This window comes from Cryptotermes secundus, unplaced genomic scaffold (assembly GCF_002891405.2).
Source record: "Cryptotermes secundus unplaced genomic scaffold, Csec_1.0 scaffold793, whole genome shotgun sequence".
Classification (NCBI taxonomy): Eukaryota; Metazoa; Arthropoda; class Insecta; order Blattodea; family Kalotermitidae; genus Cryptotermes; species Cryptotermes secundus.
Genome location: NW_019722435.1, coordinates 286,975 through 309,504, shown reverse-complemented (window position 1 = coordinate 309,504; position 22,530 = coordinate 286,975). Strand labels below are relative to the sequence as shown.

At 37.6% G+C, this 22,530-nt stretch overlaps 1 protein-coding gene across 1 annotated transcript; it reads right to left on the bottom strand.

Annotated features, from left to right (window-relative positions):
- Window positions 1-1,095: 1,095 nt before the first annotated feature.
- On the bottom strand, window positions 1,096-21,243 carry LOC111861485 (translationally-controlled tumor protein homolog). The gene is made up of 6 exons (XM_023846106.2): window positions 21,131-21,243; window positions 20,768-20,838; window positions 13,271-13,458; window positions 8,720-8,835; window positions 8,465-8,611; window positions 1,096-1,362 (listed from the first exon to the last, which is right to left on the bottom strand). The coding sequence occupies exons 1-5, from the start codon at window positions 21,156-21,158 to the stop codon at window positions 8,496-8,498; spliced, it is 519 nt and encodes a 172-aa protein (XP_023701874.1). The 5' UTR covers window positions 21,159-21,243; the 3' UTR covers window positions 1,096-1,362; window positions 8,465-8,495.
- Window positions 21,244-22,530: the final 1,287 nt, after the last annotated feature.

Here is a 22,530-nt window from a genome sequence, read left to right as displayed (position 1 = left end):
TTGATCAAAACACTTTCTCATACGTACCACGGCATAATGAACAGAAAAACTGATGTTTGCAAGACCTGCTATGCTGAAACCATGGCCATTCTTTTGCTCTTAACATGGGATACTAAAGCCCACCTCTGCCCCACTTTTCATAGATGCATACATTCTATACCGTCTGTTGCTGTTTTTTTTTAGTTCTCATTCCACATTTCTTGTCCAATATTTCTGATGGTGACATCTGAAAGTGTATAGTTATTATGAGATGATTTAGTGTACACAATTCTAAATGGCAAAATGATTTGCTTCACCTCTCCACACATGTCCTGACTGACCCAAGTAGACCCGTCCATTGATTAACTCTTCCCCCAAAAGAGACTATCATTTGAGCAAATGCAATGAAATGAAGCTTACGCCTAACAGTATGTTATAAAATTACAAACATTTGGAAAGAATTCTCCTCCTGCATTTAGTCATCCAGAAGTTTAGCATATATAACCATTGGGGGAAGCAGAAAGCTCTCTTCATTCAAAATGCACTGCATATACTTAAGGTAGAAGCCATCACAAAATCAAAACGACTCTTCTAATACCATACCCTCAATGCATTTACATGTTCTTGCACTCTGATAGTACAAAATATATACATACCAACAGTTTGTATGAAAATAAGCATTTTATTATAACACACAGAGGACAGACACCCCTTAATCTCATGTAAGTTCCATGTTCATCCTACTTATATAACTTCATATGCATGTGTGTGTGTATATATATGTAAAAAACACTATTTCCCACTTCAAATACCCTTCACAGTAACATGTATTAACATTAAATCTTGTCTGAAGATGTGACTTTCAGGGTGAACATGAGGTGTCAAGATTTAATTTTATGAAGAAATATGTATTAATTCATTACAGAGGTAAAACTAAGACTTTATTATTAGATACAATTCTGTGTATTGACACGTAGTAGAACAGAGTATCCACGAAGAGCCTGATGCCTGTAAACTATATTATTTCCCTTATAGTAAAATGTATGTAAAAAGTTCCTATTCCATGAGTAACAACAATCTTATCAGGTTGCCAACTATTAGCGAAACAGTGTTTATTGCAAAATCATGATCTCTTGAAGTTTCAAGCCACTTCAAGGCATCAAATATCTCCTCTCACCATCTTCCATTACAAATAAATATACAAAGCACAGATGATGTCACAGTATTTACAAACAATTTCAGGTCTTTGGAAAACTTTTCACATTAAAAAATGTTTGTATAATTGTAGATGAAGTACAAGTAAACATAATATTGTGTATGTCCATGATGACACTCCAGACCGAGATAACTTGATGGCTTACTTCTTCTAAGAGTGCATCCCACCTGTAAAAGACAATGTTAATAATTTCCAAGATTCAAATGATTTTTTCTTCCATAATCGAAACACCCAGAGATTCGTGTAATTGTATTGCCTGATCTAAATACAGGAAATGTGGGGGTTGCTGTCATTGTAAAACCATACTTAGAAATCCTTCATGTAAACTAAAAAATGTACACAACCACACAGCAATATTATTTGTCTTATGTACAAGATATTTTCAGTATGTTCAGGTTATATATCACATCATTTTAGTCTGTTGTCACAACCTCATGCCATTCAAATCAGGTGTACATGTAGTATGCATACCACATATCTATCAGACATTTTACTTTTGCATGTGCAGCCCCATGCACCTACAGAAAATACTGATGCATGGTATTCAAACATGCTTTCATTCACTTACAAGGACAATAAAACCTCCTTTTTGTATTTCTCAATTTTTAGGCCTTCTTCATAGTAAAAAATACTGTGGTGTCAGCTAGATTACCTAATTATTATATCTCCTTCTTTACTAAAACCGTCACAACACAACTATATCGAGGTCAGTGCCTAGTTTTGGCTATTAATAGCCATCATCAGGCAAATATATGGCTAACATATATACACCACTGAAATGCAGTACTAGTAAAATCGGTTACAATAATATTAATTATACAAAATACTTGATGTAAAAATACAATAAATTAGGTAATATAAAACAAAAGTTATAGTATAAAACAAGAATAAAATTCTTCGATTGATGCTTTACATCATCGAGTCATTTGTTGGTTTTTGTTATTTTGTTGTGTTCCCACGGACAAGTTGGAGTATTCTATATTTATGTGTATATAAAAACTGTTATTGGAGGCTCGTGGTGTAGATGTAGTATGATTAATGTTAAAGTCAGTGCCTCATCTTACCAAGTATTGTCCGTTCTGTAGGGAATGTAAACAACAAACAGAACTAACTTTGCCAACAAATGGCAGTCACTTGGTCAGTACAGTTCGCTTGCAGACTACGGGCCATGGAGTTTTTTTTTTTGGAGACAGAAGATAAAAGCTCCTGGATTGAATGGTAGCAAGCACTACCCAAAGTCAGCCTCCTCTTAATTTCCTCCTGAATCAAATTTTTCCTTTTACTGTTGTCCCAAATATTTGAACTGTGGACATTGTCAAAGCATCTGTTATCTTTATGCCTTGATTTTGCTCTGCATTCTAGTGACAAGACAGCAACATATACTTAGTTTTCTCTGCATTTCCTTCTAGAACAACCTCCTTACTAGCATCAATTGAAGTTTCTGTGTATTTCTTTATGGTATCTATGTTATATTGCAGCATATTCACATCATCAGCATAAACCAGAAGCTCGTGTGTCCCATTTCAGTTCCACCTGGTTTTCCTGGACCTTCCTAATTGCATATTCTAAAGCAAAGTTGATAAGCAGTGGCTATAAAGCATCTCCCTGTTTTAGTCATTTTAGATAGGAAACTCAGACAAATGTTTACCTATATGGACTTTACTATACATTTAATTTAAACACATTTTAACCAGCTTAGTTTCATGGGTACCCCAAATACTGCACACCACTTCCTTCCTAACTGAATCATAGGCATTCTTGAAGTCTACGAATACCTGATGTACTGCCTCACTGTACTCCCATTTTTACTCCAGTATTTGAAAATTGCAAAATATCCGATTAGTAGTTGATCTGTTATATTGAAACCCACAGATGACCCTCAATAATTTCATCTATATATGGACTTGACCTTGAGACAGGGATATTGGATAAAATGTTGTATGAGGGGCAATCCAGAAGTTTCCGAAATTTGAATTTTGCGCGCGAATGGTTATGAGTACATCGAAATACTGCTAGGTGTCTCCTCACACATCCTTCTTGAATCAGTGTGGCAAGCGGCGTCGTGTTGAGTGGTTGGGTTTATTGTTGGTAAACGTATTTCCATTGTTGTGTTTCTGTGAGTTTGCGGTTTTGTGATGGCTGACCTGAGAGAGCAGCGTGTCTGTATAAAGTTTTGTTTCAAACTTGGGAAAACCGCTGCAGAAACGCACCAACTGTTGAAGCAAGCTTTTGGTGAAAACAGTTTAGGCCAGACATAAACTTACAACTGGTATAAGCGTTTTAAAAATGGCCGAACATTGACTGATGTTGACGATCATTCGGGACGGCCGTCAACTGGCATCACACCAGAAAATGTCACGAAAGTTAGGGATCTGATTCTGCAAGATGGTAGACTGACCGTCCAAGACCTCTGTAACACCTTGGGACTAAGTTATGGTACATGTCAACGAATTTTGTCAGAGGAACTGAACATGAGGAGGATTGCGGCAAAGTTTGTGCCACGACTGCTGCAAAATGAACAGAAGCAGCATTGCTTGGAAGTCTGCAGGAAACTTCAGCAACAGCTTCAAGAGGATCCAAATTTTCTTTTGAAGGTTGTCACTGGTGACGTAAGTTGGGTTTATGGCTATGACCCTGAAAGCAAGCAGCAATCGTCACAATGGAAGAGCCCTTCTTCACCTCGACCCAAAAAAGCTCGACAAGTCAAGAGCAACATTAAGTCCACGTTGATCTGTTTTCTTTTATATTGACGGTATTGTTCTTATGAGTTCATCCCGCGTGGTCAGTCAGTCAATAAAGAGTTCTATCGTGATGTTCTAAGGCGTTTGAGGGAGGACATTAGGAGAAAACGTCCAGAGAAGTGGCGCACGAACAACTGGGTACTCCACCATGACAATGCAAGACCGCATACGGCTTACACTGTGCAGGAATTTTTGGCTAAAAACAAGATGGCAGTCGTTCCCCACCCACCATACTTGCCAGACTTAGCTCCACGCGACTTCTTTCTCTTCCCCAAGATGAAAAGCAAGTTGAAGGGGCGAAGATTTGATACAGTTGAGGAAATTCAAGCGGAAACGCAGACGGTACTGAACACCCTAACAAAGAAAGACTTCCAGGATGCATTTCAAAGTGGCAGAAACGCTGGGATCGGTGTATGCGCTCCCAAGGGGACTACTTTGAAGGTGATGGTGCAGAATAAGATCTAGGTAAGATGTAATAGTTTTTATTAATATATTTCGGGAACTTTTGGATTGCACCACGTACGAAGCTGACAACAGTGATATCCCATGATAATTACTAGTCAGTTTTATTGCCCTTCTTGGAAACTGGTAAAATAAGACTCCTTCCACTGATCCGGCAATTCTTCCCTGTTCAGAATAGAAATAATGAGTTTACTGATCTCAGACCCTGATGTTTTGCCTCCTGCTTGAATCAGTTCTACTGGAATTTAATCATTACATGGCGATTTACACCTTTTCAATTTTGCAATAGCAATTTCAACATAAACAGGACTAGAATCAGGTACTAACAACTCAGCTGTATGTATTTCTATCTGCCTACCATCACTGACTCTTAGATATATTTACTGCATTTGCTTCCCCATGTGATGAACCAAAATCAGCAACTATTTCCTACTGGGTTTATGTTACATAGAAGCATTTCCATGTATTCTTGTGGAGTTAATGTCAATTACAAAGTGTACAGCTTGGACTAAAGTGAATGAGAAAACTGAGTCCACAAGGATTTGACTGAGGTACAATCACATGCTATTTGAAGTGAATGGCTGAACTGTACCTTGAGAGACATGGCAACAAGTTTTTGCAAATTACTACATATTCTACCATAAAATACAGATGTTAGCCACATGACTGTAAATATGGCATGAGAATAAAAACTTGTTCAAGCAATAAAACATGCCAACAAACATGTCATGCTGTAATGGTGTCAGATTTTGGGTGTGAAAATACCTAGAATAATATACAGAAAACCCTGTTCAGGAAGAGTAATGCCCATTTTCCCTAAATGTAAATTCCAAAGTTTGCTTGCCTTGCTGGTTCAGTTCCTGTACATGAAATTTATTAATATTCCAGAATCATGATGCCCGTATACTTAAGCATACAGGCATAACCAGAACAAAGTGCATATTATACAGCACAAATATCTGTTCCTCTTACTGAAGATAAGGATTTCATTTAAATTCCATATATAGAACCTGAAACTGCAAAGTACTAAGAGAAGCTCATTTCATACACAAACAGTATCAGTAAAGATTCTATTACAATCTAGCGACATCAACCATTTGGTATCAAAAATGCCTGTGTGTGTAGTTTGAAAATATGAAGTGTTTGTTCAGCCCAGCTTTTGTGACAGCCATGAGCACACATGCAGCACTCACCTTGCCATCCAAATAAATCTCATTCGTGGTTATGAGCTCAAAAATAAAATACAGTGAAATTCCTATTTAGTGTTCCCATATAAAGACAAAACAACTCCGTCCTGCATGACTATTTAAGTTTTACCACTTGAAAACTTGAACAGTGAAAACAACACAGCAAGCCACGAACAAACACAGGACGATACTAAGAATCTCCTTCTCAAGATAGACAGGCGGTACAAGTTCAGCCCCCTTCAAGAAAGACGATAGGAGAAGTGACACGAACCTACTTGGTTTATAAATTTTAACTTAAACAAGTTTTAAAAACTTTAATACCAGGAAGGCTGCTGTGATTGTGAAAAAAAAATAGGATTTTGTGTGTACTGTGTATTCCAGGCATTGTGTATGTAATTTAGCACTCAGAACACCTAATGTGATAGTAGTTTCCAACTAAGTATTGATGTTCCCTCTGAAGATGATCCTAAGGATCGAAACATGTAAGGGTGCTGAGTTTTCAAGAGGTAAAACTTAAATAGTCACACTGGATGGAGCTGTTTTGTCTTTGTAATTGTTAGTGTGACGGACCAGAATGAAACAAATCAAATTTAGTGTTCCCATATTTAAATATATTCTCTGGCTATGGCTGAAGCCCTAGATAAACAACATACTTCCATATTTAGTATATTTTTATTTGTTAAATAACGAACATACAGAGTAAGAAATGTTTGATGTTCTGGAACTCATTCCTAGATTTAGCACAACTGTTATGAAAACAAGTACATGTTTTCTCTCTCGTTATACAGGGAAATCAAAAAGTCGTGCACATCAAACTAAAAGTTGTTATAAATTGTATTGCAGTTAATATAATTATATCTCCTACTGCTAGATGGTCTTGTAGGAGTACTAACAATGAGTAGAAATGCCATCTGTCATGTATTGGTCATACGTCTGCAGTATATAGCTTTGTTTATTGTGTGACAAACATGTTGTTTTCCCAAGAACGCGTTTTCATGGAATTGAAGAGTCTGATTGGGTTTTCTTCACTGATGAAGCATGGTTTCACCTTAGTGGCTATGTGAACAGTCAAAACAAGAGGATTTGGTCATATGAAGATCCACATGTTACATGAAAAGCCCTTGCACTCTCAGAAAATTGGAGTGTGGGGTGCTGTATCACGTTGTCGAATAGTGGGCCCAATATTCTTTGAAACAGCAGCGAACAGTCCAGTGTACCAAGACATCATCGCCCAATTTGTCACCCGCAGATTTTTTTTCCTTTGGGGGTACAGCAAAGAACTGTCTATAAAAACAATCTGCATACACCGGATGACCTCAAGAGGAACATTATGACGGCGATTAACAACATCACTTTACAGGTGCTCCACAAAGTGCCCCCAAACACGGTAAACACGAGCTTATGCATGCATTGGTGAACAGGGAAGCCATTTTGAGCATATGCTGTAAGGACATGATTTGATTTTGCATTTCTAAGATGCAAGGTTATAAACATTAACAGTAAGTGTTGTATGTCTTGTAGTTTGTGCATTAAACCAGCAAAATATAACTGCTTAGTGTGATGTGTGCGACTTTTCGATCTCTCTGTATATGGCCGAAAACAGAGAACAATTTAAAACTAACCCTCAAATTCATAGAATCAATACATGACACAATAACCTTCACTATTCTACAAGCAATTTGTCAGCATTCCAAAAAGGAACATATTATTTTGGTATCAAGGTTTTTAACAGCCTACCTCCTAGCATAAAGAACATAACTCATGATATTAAACAATTTAAATTTGCTTTAAAAAGATTTATATTCCTAATTCATTTTATTCACTGGAGGAATAGTTTAACCACAATAATGATTAAAGTGATCTGTTTCGTTGTCACTGTTTATTTTAGTTTACCACCCAACTAAGGCTCGATGACTGTAAATGGATGAAGGAATGAATGAATGAATAAATAACTTACAGCCAATAAGATAAAATAATTGTATACTAGTAATTAAATTATACTCATTGGAAGTATATTTTTATCTATGTTGTCATCATCCCGCTTGCCGTTTTTTACTATATTCACAAGTCTCCCTTATGGGGATCTATGAATGTATGAATGGCGATTGCTTGCTTTTACTTTTACTTACATATTTTATAACCTTTAACGATGTACTCATTGACAATGTTTTTGACAAAAGGCTCAAATTGTGATGCACATGTATAATTAAGTTGTATGTACGTAATTTAGAATCTTATTACTTATAAGCAATGTACTCATTGTCACCGTTCCTGCTAACAGGCTCAAATTGAAGCACATTTAACTTATATTTATGTAGAAAGTCATCTTCTGGGTTTTGGTGCCGTGTATCCTTCGTTTTGGCCGACGTTTCGCAGGAACGTCGGCCAAAACGAAGAATACATGGCGCCAAAACCCAGACGACGACTTTCTCCATAGTCATTGCCGTGAAAACCTCAAAATTTACATTATATTTATGTAATTTGTATTCTTATTAATTTTTCAATTAGATTGTTATTGTGCAGTATTTGACTTGTTCCATATCCTATGGTGTCTACCTGTATCTGGATTTTACGGAATGTAAATAAATTGAACTGATATATTTTCTCTGCCTGAAACAATTTCCATACTAACACTGTTTCATGTGTCACTAATTATTTTAGAATTTATTTGTGTAGAACTACTTATGTAACAAATAATCTCTTAACATAATTATGATTAATTTCAACCAGTGAAAACCTTGATTTAGTGAAATAACATTCATTCTCCAGGGACTCATTATATAGGGATTTCACTGTAGAACATTTTTGTTACACATCCTACAGAGTTGCAGACGCAAGAAAACTTCTATGCTGCTGCAATTGCACTTCTGTACACTTACATTAACCATTCAATTTTGATGTCAACCTTGCCTAAAACTTCTCTTCTTCTAGACCATGTTTAAATAACATTAAAACAGGAACACTATCACCATCAATGTCTCTGTACTCGAGCATGGCAACCATACCATCGATGTCCATGGATTCACCTACACAAGAAAGGAGTTATGATTACAAATGTGTGTTAAATTTCATGTAACAGTTTGTCACAAAATTATCGTCCTATCATTTACACATGAAAAGCGCTGAAAACAAACCTGTGTAAAACTGAAGGTCCTTAAATCTGCCCAAAATATCTTTCATGACTTTATTTGTATTGTTTTTGAAAACACTAACTTCATCTGGGCTCTTTTCCTCTAATTTCTGGACTAATCTGAAAACAGAAAAAATTGTACTTGTACATACCCAACAGAACGTACAAACAACAATACTGAATATATACATTAAAATACTAATAAAAATCCTAGCTTATACAGTAAAATGCACTGGGACAAAACAGCACTTTCAACCCACTGACTACTATGTACACTGTTCTTCTTCTTCTTCTTATTATTATTATTATTATTGGAGGGGGGTGGGTTTCGCCATGCACCGTGACCAGTGGTGTGTTGTACGTCCCCCTGTGATATTCTACCAGTCTCTATACTCTACCAATACTGGTGCGTGCCATCAGTCCCGACTCAGCCAGCGAGTTTGGCCTCTACAGGCTCAGCGGTATCTTGATGCTTCCCCATCTACCAGAGGCTTTAGAGACTATTGTTGGGCGGGAAATGTCCTTATAATTTGGCTCAGAGGCCTCCTTGAAGCATGAGGTTCTTTTACATGCCGTAAAGCTACGACATGGGACCCGTGGCTTAAAGTCCCTCCCTGAGGACTTGTTCCCTGAATTTTTCCGCCCTTAAAAATTCCACGACCTCCGCCGGGTTTGAACCCGCGTACCTTGAGTCATGAGGTGGGCACGTTACCCCTAGACTACGGAGGTCGCTTACACTGTTCTTGCTGCTTCCAAATCCAAGCACTGTTGTGGTAAGGTATAATTTTTAAAACATGTATTTTATATACTGCTGTCAAAAATTTAAGCAGCAACATCGACATAACTGGGAAGCAGTGTATTGCCAATGGCAGCCCACCCTATAATGTCTTACACTTTGCAACATTTGCTTACATATACTGAAGTCTTTTAAGCACAGGACACCTGAATGCAGATCATTAGGGAACTCAAAACTTGCTGGCTTAAAATGCAAATCAAACAGACTTTGAGTCTCAACAATATACATGACGGATACAGCTTTCCACTAAGACTCTTTGCTACTCCAGATATATGACAGCTTCTGCAATGTATAAAAAACCAGCAATTCCATGCAATTTAAATTATTTCAATTTTTATAAATATCTCCAAAACTAAGGAACAATCTAAAACATTCACCCAGTAAGGCAATGGTAATATATTAAGCATTCACAGTGCCTCCCCTTCCAATAACAGACACACCCAGTATACATTCATGCAGTAAATATGGCAAAGAAATTAGCATGTTCTTGAATATATTATGTATAAGGGGTGAGCTTTCTTGGCCCTTGCACTGCGACCACAGTCATCTATTGGGCCTTTGAATATATTAACCATTATATGCTCAGAGTACTGATCCATTGGAGCATCGGGTAATAGCCAGAACATTCAGGCGGCCAATTTATCAGCTCCATCTAAATCATGCTCTTTTAGTTACATAAAGAGCACAAAGGTGGCAGCAAAAGATACCTAATTCTCCAAGGTCAATTTCAGAGTTTTTTTTTACACCCAGGTGGCACCCCTGTACATACAATACATTTTTTGAGACAAATGAAATATGATGAGCTCACTTATATTCCGTATCACCAATATCCCATTGGTGGTTCAATGCTTAGTGGTAGTATTCTGTTTTTATAATAAAGTTATATATTATTCATTATATTTTTGTTACATTTTTCAGAGCTTATAGTATACATAGTTATTTTACATTATTAACTAGACAATAATTGACGTTAGATGACTCTCAACATGTTGGAATATTTAGATACAACTAACAGTGATAGTGACTTTATTCTGGAAAGTGACATTCGTAACACAAGTGAAGAAGATACCCCATATGTCACACCACCAACTGCTCACCCTGTGTCTAACAGTGAAGAGGATAACATGGATGATGAAGACTACAGGAAATGTTATCACCCGAGCAAACTCTCCCTCTTCCTTTCCAGTTCTAAAAACTGTCTGCACCTAAGCATACATATGCCTCCTCCTAATTCTCCTATTGCTTACTTCTATCTCTTCTTCACAGACTCGATCCTTACCTTCATGGTGACAAGCGTAAAACAGATATGCACAGCAAATGATTAGCAGGAAAGCAGACAATGTTCCTACTCCACTTGGACCAAAATTACCATGCATGAGATGAAAGGACACCTCACCTGTACTCTAAATACAGGCACAATAAAAAAGCCAACCACAGCAACATACTAGACCACTTTCTGTTCCCAAGCCACTCCATGATGATTTGGGAAAATGTTTACTTAGCGTTGCTTTTCTCACTTGCTGCGATTCTTCCACCTCAACAACAATGCAGGACTGTCAGGCCCTGGAGAACTAGCCTACAATCCCTGTGCAAGGTACCAACCTCATGTGGAGCATGCAGACAGGGTACTCAGGCATCACTACACACTTCCTCAAGAAATTAGTTTCTATGAAAGCCTGGTAGGTACCAAAAACAAAACCAATATCAGGCAATATTTGCCTAACAAGCACTACCACCTTTGGGGAGTCAAATTTTGGATCTTCTTTGACTGTGTCCAACTATGCCTGGGGTTTTCACATACAGAGGGGCAGGTCTTAGGAAGACAGGGAAAGAAAGGGGGGGGGGGAACCGCCTGGCATACACTGTTGTGAAAAAATTGAGATTGGAGGGTACCTCAACAAAGGCTACTATGTCTTATAAATACAAACCACTCCATCCAATGTGACATATAAGTTTTTACTACATGAAAACTTATCTCCCTTACATGTTTCGGTCCTTATGGACCATCTTCAGAGGGAACATCATTATGAACTGGGAACTACCATCACAATGATTTAAAATACACACACTTATATCCTATAATGCACAGTATGCATAAAGTCAAGATTTCACAATCACAGCAGCTTCCTGGTATTGTAAAGATTTTAAAAGTTTCTAGTTGTTAATTTAAAAAACCTTTATTGTCAATAGTTAAAATTTTTTAAACCACGTAGGTTCGTGTCCATACTCCTATTGTCCTTCTTGTATGGGGCAGATTTTGTGCTGCCTGTCTATCTTGATGAGGAGGTTCTTGATGTTGTCCAGGGTGTGCTCGTGGCTTGCTATGTTGTTTTCACTGTGCATTATAGGATTTAAGCGTACTTTAAATCAAAACACCTATTGTGATGGTAGTTTCCAGTTCCTAATGATGTTCCCTCTGAAGATGGTCTGTAAGGACCGAAACATGTAAGGGAGATAAGTTTTCAAGTAGTAAAAACTTATATGTCACATTAGACAGAGTGGTTTGTATTTATAATTGTTAGTGTGATGGACCAGAATGAAACAAATCAAATCTACTATGTCTTCGTCAACAACTATTTCATGCCTGTTCCACTTGTCCGCCATCTCTCATCAGCTGAATCACTGGAACTGTTAGCAGGAATAGGAAACTTTTACCCCAGCGGTCCAAGAACAAATTTGCAAGTGGGGGGGGGGAAATGAATTGCAGATCTTGTTCCCTTCTTGCCTGTGACTTCTGCGAGAAGAAATCACAAAGAAATCCTGTCATTCTTCTCTCCTGACATCCCAAAGCCCAAGAAGAGAAGTAGAGGGAATACATGGTGGCAATTCACAAATATAACACAAAATTATCATATCCTACATGTTTCTGGGTGGCAATGACTCTTCAGACATGGTGCTGTATACTTATTGGATGAAAGCCAGATAGTGCGTTACTGGAATAAGGTAGCTTTCAATAACATAGCCAGGATGGTGTTGAATAACTACATTCTCTACAAGGGGCCTGGCAAACTGAAAACCAGGTAAAACCACACTGTGTCCACGATCCACAGTCAGGAGTGTGGGGGAGGAGTGGTTGGCAATGAAGGACAATGCTGGAGTTGATGATCTGCAGGGACCATGAGGACTCAGAAGACTACATGAAAAGAAATATTCCCAATGCATTGTATGCAGCACAGGGAGAGGAGGCAGACAGCCAGCACAGTATGCACCAAATGGCAACAAGGGGCTGCATGAAGAATGCTTTCCTAAACACAGGTACTAACTGCAAAAGGTATGTATACACTATTCTATGTAATGTGATGTAGTTCTGGACCAGATGGCTCTTCATGCATAAAACTTGTATGAAAATTTACAGAAAAATATTACCTTCCTTAAAGGCTTGATGGGGGGTATGTTAATTTCATTTTCTTGCCTAAATTACATACATTTTAAATTTCTATACTTATATTCCTATTCTACATTATATTCCCCCAATTAATTTTTTTAAAATTATTTATAGTGTTTGCACTTATATTCCTATTCTACATTATACTCCCCCAATTAATTTTTTTAAAATTATTTATAGTGTTTGCACTTATAGGCTATTTTTAAATCTGCTGTTTATAGCAAATAAAATTTATTTCTTCAAGTCTTTGACAAAAGTACTATTTTTGGTGAATTTCTGAAGTGAGACCTGTAAACTAAGCCATATTTGCCTTAAGTGTTTCAGGCCAGGTATCTGGAAAATAGGCTAAGCGTGAAAGGGTTGCCACCACTAACTTTTTCATGTATTCCTTCAGATATGCTGTGAAACTCTTCTTATCTCCAAAGGCATACGTTTCACTAAGCCTGTGGTTCAATACAACATCAACTCCACATTCTACAGCTTCGTCTGTTCCCTCTGAAGCTTCCTCAGCAGAGGGGTTAAATCCTTCTATCTGGACATCACCATGCTTTCTTGTTACAAGCTGAAAAAATAAACACACAATCCAATGTTCATGAAACTGGATTTGCAAAAAGTGCTACAGTTTATTCAACCATTATTTTTGTAATTTATATTTCAAAGTAAATCAGCCTGTTTTTTCTTTAATTCACTTAGTGGGGGGTGGAGTTCAACTGGGTCCACTCGGCACGGCGGCCACTGATTGGCCTGTTGTAGCTTGCCCTGGGTGATTATGATGATGGAGAATTTGGTGGAATGAAGATTGGTAGGGGAAACCGAAGAACTTGGAGAAAACCCGCCTGAGCACCACTTTGTCCACCACAAATTCTACTTGACCAGACACAGGATCAAACCCGGGCCACCGCAGTGGGAAGCCAGCAACTAACTGCTTGAGCTGTGGTGCAGCCAAATCAGCCTGTTAGCCACAGACCTCATTTAACATCAGTTCTATCCACATGCCACTTCGAACAGGGAGCACCTTTCCTTCCACAAGACATGTAATACTGAAAGCGTATAAAGGAAAATAAAAAACTGCACAAAATTCACTTAAACAAGTTACTCATACCAGACCTTTATATTTAACGACACAATGACTGATGACCTTAGATACAAGTGTACTAGCATCGGGTGAAAAGGCCATGCCATAGCTCAAGGGGTTAGTCGCTGGCTTCTCACCGCGGCAGCCTGGGTTCGATCCCAGTGTCTGGTCAAGTGGGATTTGTGGTGGACAAAGTGGCACTGGGGCAGGTTTTCTCCGAGTACTGCAGATTCCCCTGCCAATCTTCATTCCACCAACTGCTCCACCATCACCCTCACCTATCATCTGGGGCTGGCACAATAGGCCAGAAGTGGCCACAGTACAAGGAACTTAGTTAGTCCCACTCCACTAGCAATATATATATATATATATTGTTGCGTGTTGGGTATGTAACACGACAAATAACTTCACGCCGTATTTGATATAGCAAATTTTATTTCACATTCGCACTTACAATCACCCAAATTACAATCTGACAATTACTGCTATCTGCAGTATCACAAATACTACACTGCAAATGCCACAATACAACTGACTGGTTGCTGGCTAACTCGGAGGTAGCTGCCTTGAGAATTAACTGTGAATAGCCTTCGCTGCTCCTTATGTAGCCTTGTTCCGGACAACACAGAATACGGCCACGTAATAGGCACCCTTGTTGCCTGGCGCCGCGTTGCTAGCAACGCTGTCCGGAGTTGTTTACTGCTTCCTAGTAACCGCGGTATCCCGTGGTGACATCACCACTGTTGACTCGCGTTGCATAGCTACCAGGATGCTGGGACTCGGCTAACTTCGGCTCCGCTCGGCGCGTCACAGCTGGCGGGGGGAGGGGTGTCATCCATAGCTCAACACGTCACAATATATATATAAAAAGTGATAATATCCAGGATATCCAAACAAAGTTCAGACATGTTAAATTCCTTAAACCTTTGGTTTACAAGTAATGGCCTGTCTTTAAATATGAAGAAAACTAAAGTCTTACAATTTGAAACAATTAATCATAATGGAAATATGCCAATGCAATTGCAGCATAAAGATGAGGTATATGATGCAATTATTGTTAATTTTTTGGGCCTTGAAATAGATAAGTTTTAAACTGGAAAACACACGTTAAATTAATGTTACCCAGATTGGGCAAGGCATGCTTCGCATTAAGAAATCTCAAGTTGTGCAGCAATACTGAAACACTTAGGATGATGTATCATGCATATTTTCATTCAGTCATGAGGTATGGGATAGTTTTCTGGGGTAACTCTTCAGATGCTAAGAAGATTTTCCTCTTACAGAAGAGAACTGTTAGGGTGATGATGGGATTGAAATAAAGAGATACATGCAGGCTGCTATTCAAAAAACTAAACATAATAACATTGGCCTCACAATATATATTATTTTTGATGATTTTTATGATAAGTAATCTTGAGTATTTTACTTTTAATGATGCAATCCATGATAAGACCACAAGACATAGAGGGAATCTACATGTATTGCAGTCACATTTAGCAGTAAGGCAAAAAGCAGTTTATTATATGTGTGTGTTAATACAGGATTTTCAATATTTATTTTCTCTATGTAAGACATTTAGTATAAGACAGGAACTTTTCATAGGAAAATTACAAGAAATATTAATCAATAATTCGTTTTATTTGGTTGATGAATTTTTGCGTTATTGTAAGGATTTATAGTGAGAAATATGTTTCACTGATATATTGGGTTTTTGGACCCAACAGAATAGGTGTTTTCCTTCACCTGAGGACGGAAACAGATCCAGTTTCCGAAACGTCGTGTTTTTATTTATCTTAAAAACCAGGACGATGGATAAAGTCCAAAAACCCAATATATCAGTGTGTTATACACCATCGTCAGAATGCTACAGTAACTACTTAGAAATATGTTTATTTAGGTATTTTTCATTATATTACCGTGGAATTTATATCTAAATATGTGACAACTATAGTTCTCCATTGCATGCATATGTATTATTATGTATTGTTAATTATCTTGTTGGTATAATTGCATGTGTAACATTTAATTGAGGTATTCAGTTTAGATTTTAACTATGGTCTAATTGATGTGTCTGCAATTCTATCTGTGATTGTCTTGTGACTGTTGTTTAACAAGTTTTATATTCAGTGCTGGTTGCACATTTATAAACACTTTGAAACGCTGATGTATGCATGTATCAATCTGTAAATACATCCAAATGGGTTCCTGGGAGAGAGCTCTCATTATACCATTTATTGATAAGAATGTCCTTAAAACAGCTCATAACTTTTCTTTACCTTTTTATCAAGTGTGTTCTCCACTGCCCATATTTGTAACTTGACTATATGAACCTTTACACAGCTATTTTCTGCCGACAAGTACCTATCACGTATGCAGTGATCCAGTATACTCTCAATTATCCATCTGCAGGTTATTCCAGCTTATGTTAGACCATATGCTAACCGTCTCAACTGCTCATATTCAGGTTGTATCAGAAAGTTTCCAGACTAGGTCAAAAAAGAAATGATGGCTTAACTTATTCAATTTTGGCTAACATCTCATTCAAAATAATCTCCTTGGGAACGTATACAGCGATCCCATCATTTTTTCCACACTTCGAAAGCACTGTGGAAGTCATTTTCCTTAATGCTGTCGAGCTCCACTTGCAATTCTCTTTGGATGTCAGACGCTGTTCCAAAATGTCATCCCTTCAGTTTCATTTTCAAATTTGTGAAACAAAGCGAAATCACCTCACCTCTGGTGAGTAGGGAGGATGGGGAACGATAACCATATTGTTGTTAGTCACAAACTCTGTGGTTTTGAGGGAAATGTGGGTGGCCACATTGTCTTAATGCAGGAGACAGTTGTGGTTGTGCCAAGTTTTCAGTTAAGATCTCCTGGAAAACTACATAACTAATCTCAATGGTGTCAATGGATTGTCTGGCGATGGTTTTCCAAATTTGATCAACATTTTCTGTCATTTTTATATGCTTGGTTGCACTGAATGTTTATCATCTTCAACAGACACTTGACGGGCCTTGAAACGTGAATGGCATTCAAAAACCCCTGTCCATCTTAAAAGAATGTTCTCTGAATGCCCCATGAAGCATTTCTAGGGTTTCAGTAACAGATTTACTGAGCTTTATGCAAAACTTGATGCAGACACATTGATTGATTCTGCCATCCGTCACAGAAAGAATGAAACATGAAGTTGAAAAAGCATTCGTGTAAACACAATGCGTGTTCACAGTGTGGTGTCACATGGGTGACTGGCGCAATAAGCTTGCAGAATTGTGACCTTGGCCTTCCCCTCATCATCTTCCACAAAAATAACAGCCTGGGAACTTTCCGATACACCTCATATACAAACTGTTATTCCAGCCATAACACTGTGTGCAAAAATAAGCTAGCAAGATAAATTATATTTAAAAGTGTCCTTCAACTACACTCACCACCACTAACTGCAACAACTTCAGCCCTGTGTCACATTACAAAGCCAGATCAATCCAGCCCATACCACCTATCCTATCTCTAAGAACCATTTTAATATTATCCATCCACCTATGTCCTGCCCTACCTGGTGGTCTCTTACCTTCTGGCTTTCCCACCAGTATCCTATCATGCATTCCTCTTCTACCCCATTTGTGCTACATTCCTTGCCCACCTCATCCTCCTCTACTTGACAGAGAGGATATGAATGAAGCTCCTCATTATGTAGTTCTCTCAAACCTCTAGTCATTTCGCCTCTCTTTGGTCCAAATATTTTCCTCTGCACCCTGTTCTCAAACACCCTTAGCCTGCTTTCTTTCCTTAATGTCAGAGAACAAGTTTCACCTCCATACAGAACTACACACAAAATTATAGTCTCGTATATTCTAATTTTTACGTTTTCTGAGAGCAAAGAAGATGACAGGTTTCTGGACTGAATGGTAGCAAGCACTACCCAAATTCAATCTTCTCTTAATACTCTCCTGAATCAAATTCTGATTAGTTACTGTTCTCAAATATTTGAACTGTTCCACACTTTCAAAGGATCTATTAGCTATCTTTATGTCTTGATTCTGCCCTGCATTCTTGTGGTGAGACAGCAATATATACTTATTTCCTTTTATGCTATCCCACTGTAGATTCACATCATCGGCATAGACTAACAGCTGATGTGTCCCGTTTAATTTCAGTCCAACTGGTTTTCCTGGACCTCCTAATAGCATATTCTAAAGCAAAGTTGAAAAGGAGTAGCAAGAAAGCATCTCCTTGTTTTAGATAAGAAACTTATTGTCTCACTGTACTCAATTTTTTCTCTAGTAGCTGATGGAAGGCAAAAATCTAATCAGTAGTTGATGCCAAAAATGCACAATAAATATTAATCCATTAGCACCAGAGGTTATAATTTAAATAGTCTGAGGACTGGAGTGGTACAATGAAATCATATTTAACACTGTCCATCATTTTACTTTTGTTTCAGAACTCAACTTGTCTGAGGGCACGCGGTAGCGTAGTGGTTGAGGTGCTACGCTACAAGCCGGAAGGTCGCGGGTTCAAATCCCGACAAGGTCATTGGACTTTTTCAGTTGGCCTAATCCTTCCAGCCGCACTAGGCCAGGAATTAAATAATAATTTTCCTGGGGAGTAAAGCGCAGCCAGCATGTAAGGCTGACAACCTCACCGCCATCTTTGAGCTGATTGTCTAGATAATGTGGGACTCTCCAACATCTCACAACCCTATGGACCTTCACGGCCTGGTACAGAGAGAGCTTTGCTTTACTTTACTTACTGAACTTTTCTCTATGCACAAAGGAAATCAGCGTGAATGTCACAACATTTTCTCAAATACGACACACAATAATAGCTTGTAGATATTGATGTGTGAGCCCATGCAGTGCAATGATTTTGATCAACTGATGGTTGCCTGATGATGGCCTTGTGAGGCCAAAACACGATGCAACAAAATAGAAAATGTGATTTTAACTACATTTTATGAATTCTAAATTTGATTATGACACATGACATGTGTTTGCATCATAGACGGAAGTTAGGGAATGAGTCATTTTATATACTTTGTACTTTTCCCCATACACCAAGGTTTTTTATATGTGGATCTTATATTTATTTTGTAAATAATTTTGTGACAAAATCTAAGACCAAGACATGGTCAAGTGACTTCTTTTATTTTGTGAATGACTAACACTTCTTAAAGACAGTCTGTCATTTCCTGTACACTGTGATGTACAATCACCCCACAGATTCCAGGCAGTGAAGTGTGGGACCAGAGTACATCACATCACATCACATCACATCACATCACATCACATCACATTCAGAATCAGATTTAGTACATGCACACGCACAAAATGCTCTCTCACACAGTTCACTTCATGGGTTTTCAGTTTGTAATAGTTCTCTTCATCACTACTATACTACCATAATTCCAAACAGCCTTCACCATTAATCACTACAACGTATCACCAATTCAGACTCACACCCAGCCAACAGTTCATTCACTCATTTCATTTATTTATTTACTGCAGAAGCTGAAACTCATATCTTATAAAGAAATTGTTCTCGGTATTTTATAACTTAAGATTATGAGAATAAAAAGTGACTTTTTTTGTAACAGTCCATTTCGTGTGTCTCTCGACCTGAGTTGCATAATAATCATACAAATGCAAATGTTATTGGTTTTAAAAAATGTTTCATGCTCTCAATATGTAGAAGCTTGAATGAAATGACAACACTGATCCAATACATTCAACAGAGTAACAGCATACAGAATATTAACCTTTAATGTTTATATAGAATGTATGAAGAAAATGTCTGCACAGCAGTGTCAGGTTCACATGTGCGACCATACCGCAGACACTGTACAGCTTCCTGTTTATACTGTGTCTCACATTCATCTGTAGATTTCTACTTCGCTGGGATGAATGTGAGAAACACAATGCTATAGCATGCATTGCTCCCAACATCATATTACAAATGCTGGTTATTAGAACATGCATAAATTTAATATATACATTGTACATATATTTGAACAAATGTAATATTTAATTCGAAAAAGAATTCTTGCAGGACCAGCAGGGCATTTGGGTCAGAAACTTACAGGTAATTCCATGTAAACATGTAGCTACATCCATCACTACACAGTAATATAAACACTTATAATGGAGCAAAACTAACACCCTCATCAGTTTATCCTGAAAGTGCACAAAAAGCTCTTACAGCTTTTGTTGCACTAATTTGTAAGAAACAAAATTACACTGCACAGTTCATCAAACAACAAGATGTCATGAAGTCATTAAACTTTGTAATTTTGTATGGTTAGTACATAACACTTTAACTTGACAGAACTGTGATATACAGAATCTGACCTGTCTTCTGTATGATGGAAAAAATATTATATGCCTTCATATGCTAATTTCTTTCAAATATAGATTTAAATTAATAAAGATTACTCGATTAATGTTGCCAATAAACCACAAATAATAATTTAAATGACACCTTGAATGAAACTAAGGAGTGAATTATGTAAAAATGAGTGTAAAACTTAAATTTCAAACTAGTATATTCCAACTCATGAACTTACAAATCAAATTACAATATACTTGGGGGTGCACTTCAAGCTGTTAGAATACCTGCAAATCTGGTGCTCATTTCCATCTACACATGCATCACGAACTCACAATCACATTTTAGAATTTCTGCAATGTTACTCAAGATTTACAGGAAATGGCATTTCAATTCTAAATATATATATATATCAATTATCTCTGTAATTTAAATTATCAGACGTTTATTACGACATTTATCACATTCTTACCTTGCCATATACCTCATATAGTACTTCATCAACAAGCTTTATTTTGTATGTATCTGAGAACATCTCATCACCTGGAATTTAATGATACAGTTCATCAGCAAAAGAAACTGCAATGTTCAGACACGTGAATAGAACTAAAGAACACTTACTGGGCGAATTACACAAAGGCATAAAACATAAATCTGCTAAAACTTAGGGACAAGCTTTAATTTCATATTCACTTCTAAAATGTAACACCTGTCAGTCTTATTAATGTAACACGTAACACACCTAAAAGCAAACTTTGACACAATAAATTGGGCACGTAAACTCACATAAAAGTGACATGTTTTAAAAGTACACATAACAAGTATTAACAATTACCAGTAAAAATGTCCTTGTAAATCCTCATTATGGAAGATGATTTGAGATTTAATAACAACAGGAACAGACACACTTTCAGCCACCCTGTTGCTCACACCGGAAAAGAACCTCTTCACAAACTGCACTGCTTAGGTGAGTTTAACACTGCCGATTTACTATATACTCGTAGACAAGGCCAATTCTCACCGAATCAAAGAGAGTGAGAGATGTCGGTATATGAAGACAACCACTTGTTGAACTATTCTATAATAATTATTATAGTTGCACAGCAGACACACACGAACTTGAGTTTGGAGAATTAAAGAATAATAACAATAGTGAACTCTGTAACACCTTGGACGTTATATTGAAACGCAACTCTGAACTAGAACCGTAAACTTCCACTCAGTGTATCTGCTTATATAACCTAGAGTCGGACCTATAGAAAACATGTCACTGTCCGTATTGTTGCAGGCTTTGCGTAGAACCGGCTGTTTACTCAGCCGTTGCTCGGCAAGGAATGGTTTCTAGCTTGCGATTACCTAGCACACGATCCACCGTGGGTACTTCCCATAGTCACATATTGTTGAAGACCTTACAGAGCAACGACTGTTTACTCACCGTTGCTGAGCAATGGTACTTGAGCTGTCACTGTAACGTTTGCTTGAATGTGGGCAGTTCCCACAGAAGACATGGTATTTGATAATTTACGCGGTAAATACAAAATAGTTATTCCTTTGCTTGACAAATTTAGCACTACGCCTTGAAGGCGTAAAGGGGAGTGGTTACTGACCACTGACTTCCAATTAGTGTCGAGGTCAAGAAAATGTGGATCTATACATCCATATACAAGGGCACACAGGCCATTTGTAGAGAACGGTGACAATAGTACGTGCATACAATTTCCACCGCAAAACTTTTATATTCAATAAAGAAGTTTCCCTTTGTATCGAACTTGTACAGGACTCAGATTGCTTTCATCTTATGAATAGTAATCAGCTATGAAGAGCACTATCATTTGTAATGTGATGCATTGTAGTATGGCAGAAATTTAAGGGCTTTTATTTGTATCACTTTTCCCTTTCGGTTCATTGCTTACTTGTTAAATTTATTTTTGTACCCTGAGGATGGAGGCAATTGTTCTTCCGAAACGTCTGTAAATATGTACCAGATTACAACGGCGTCACACCACCCTGAGAGCCTTAACTTCAGCATTAAATCATTTATATGATTTGATAGCTCACTTCTGACAGAATTCATAATTAGGACCAGCTCGACAGCACAATAAAAGCAACTGACCGCCCTGGGCAGCATATTTTGTTATTCCATCCTGTTTACTTATATAAAATTGAGCTTTCGGGAAGTGGAATGCTTTGCTTGCAACCTGCTCCTTATTTGTTTTTGTTTGGCTTATTCTTCGA

Excerpts from the sequence above, each read along its gene's own strand:
- LOC111861485 (XM_023846106.2), bottom strand. The coding sequence starts at position 21,158 with ATGAGGATTTACAAGGACATTTTTACTG. Across the intron at positions 13,459-20,767 it reads TATATGAGGTATATGGCAAG|CTTGTAACAAGAAAGCATGG; the intron begins GTAAGAATGTGA and ends TTATTTTTTCAG. Across the intron at positions 8,612-8,719 it reads GGACCTTCAGTTTTACACAG|GTGAATCCATGGACATCGAT; the intron begins GTTTGTTTTCAG and ends TTTCTTGTGTAG.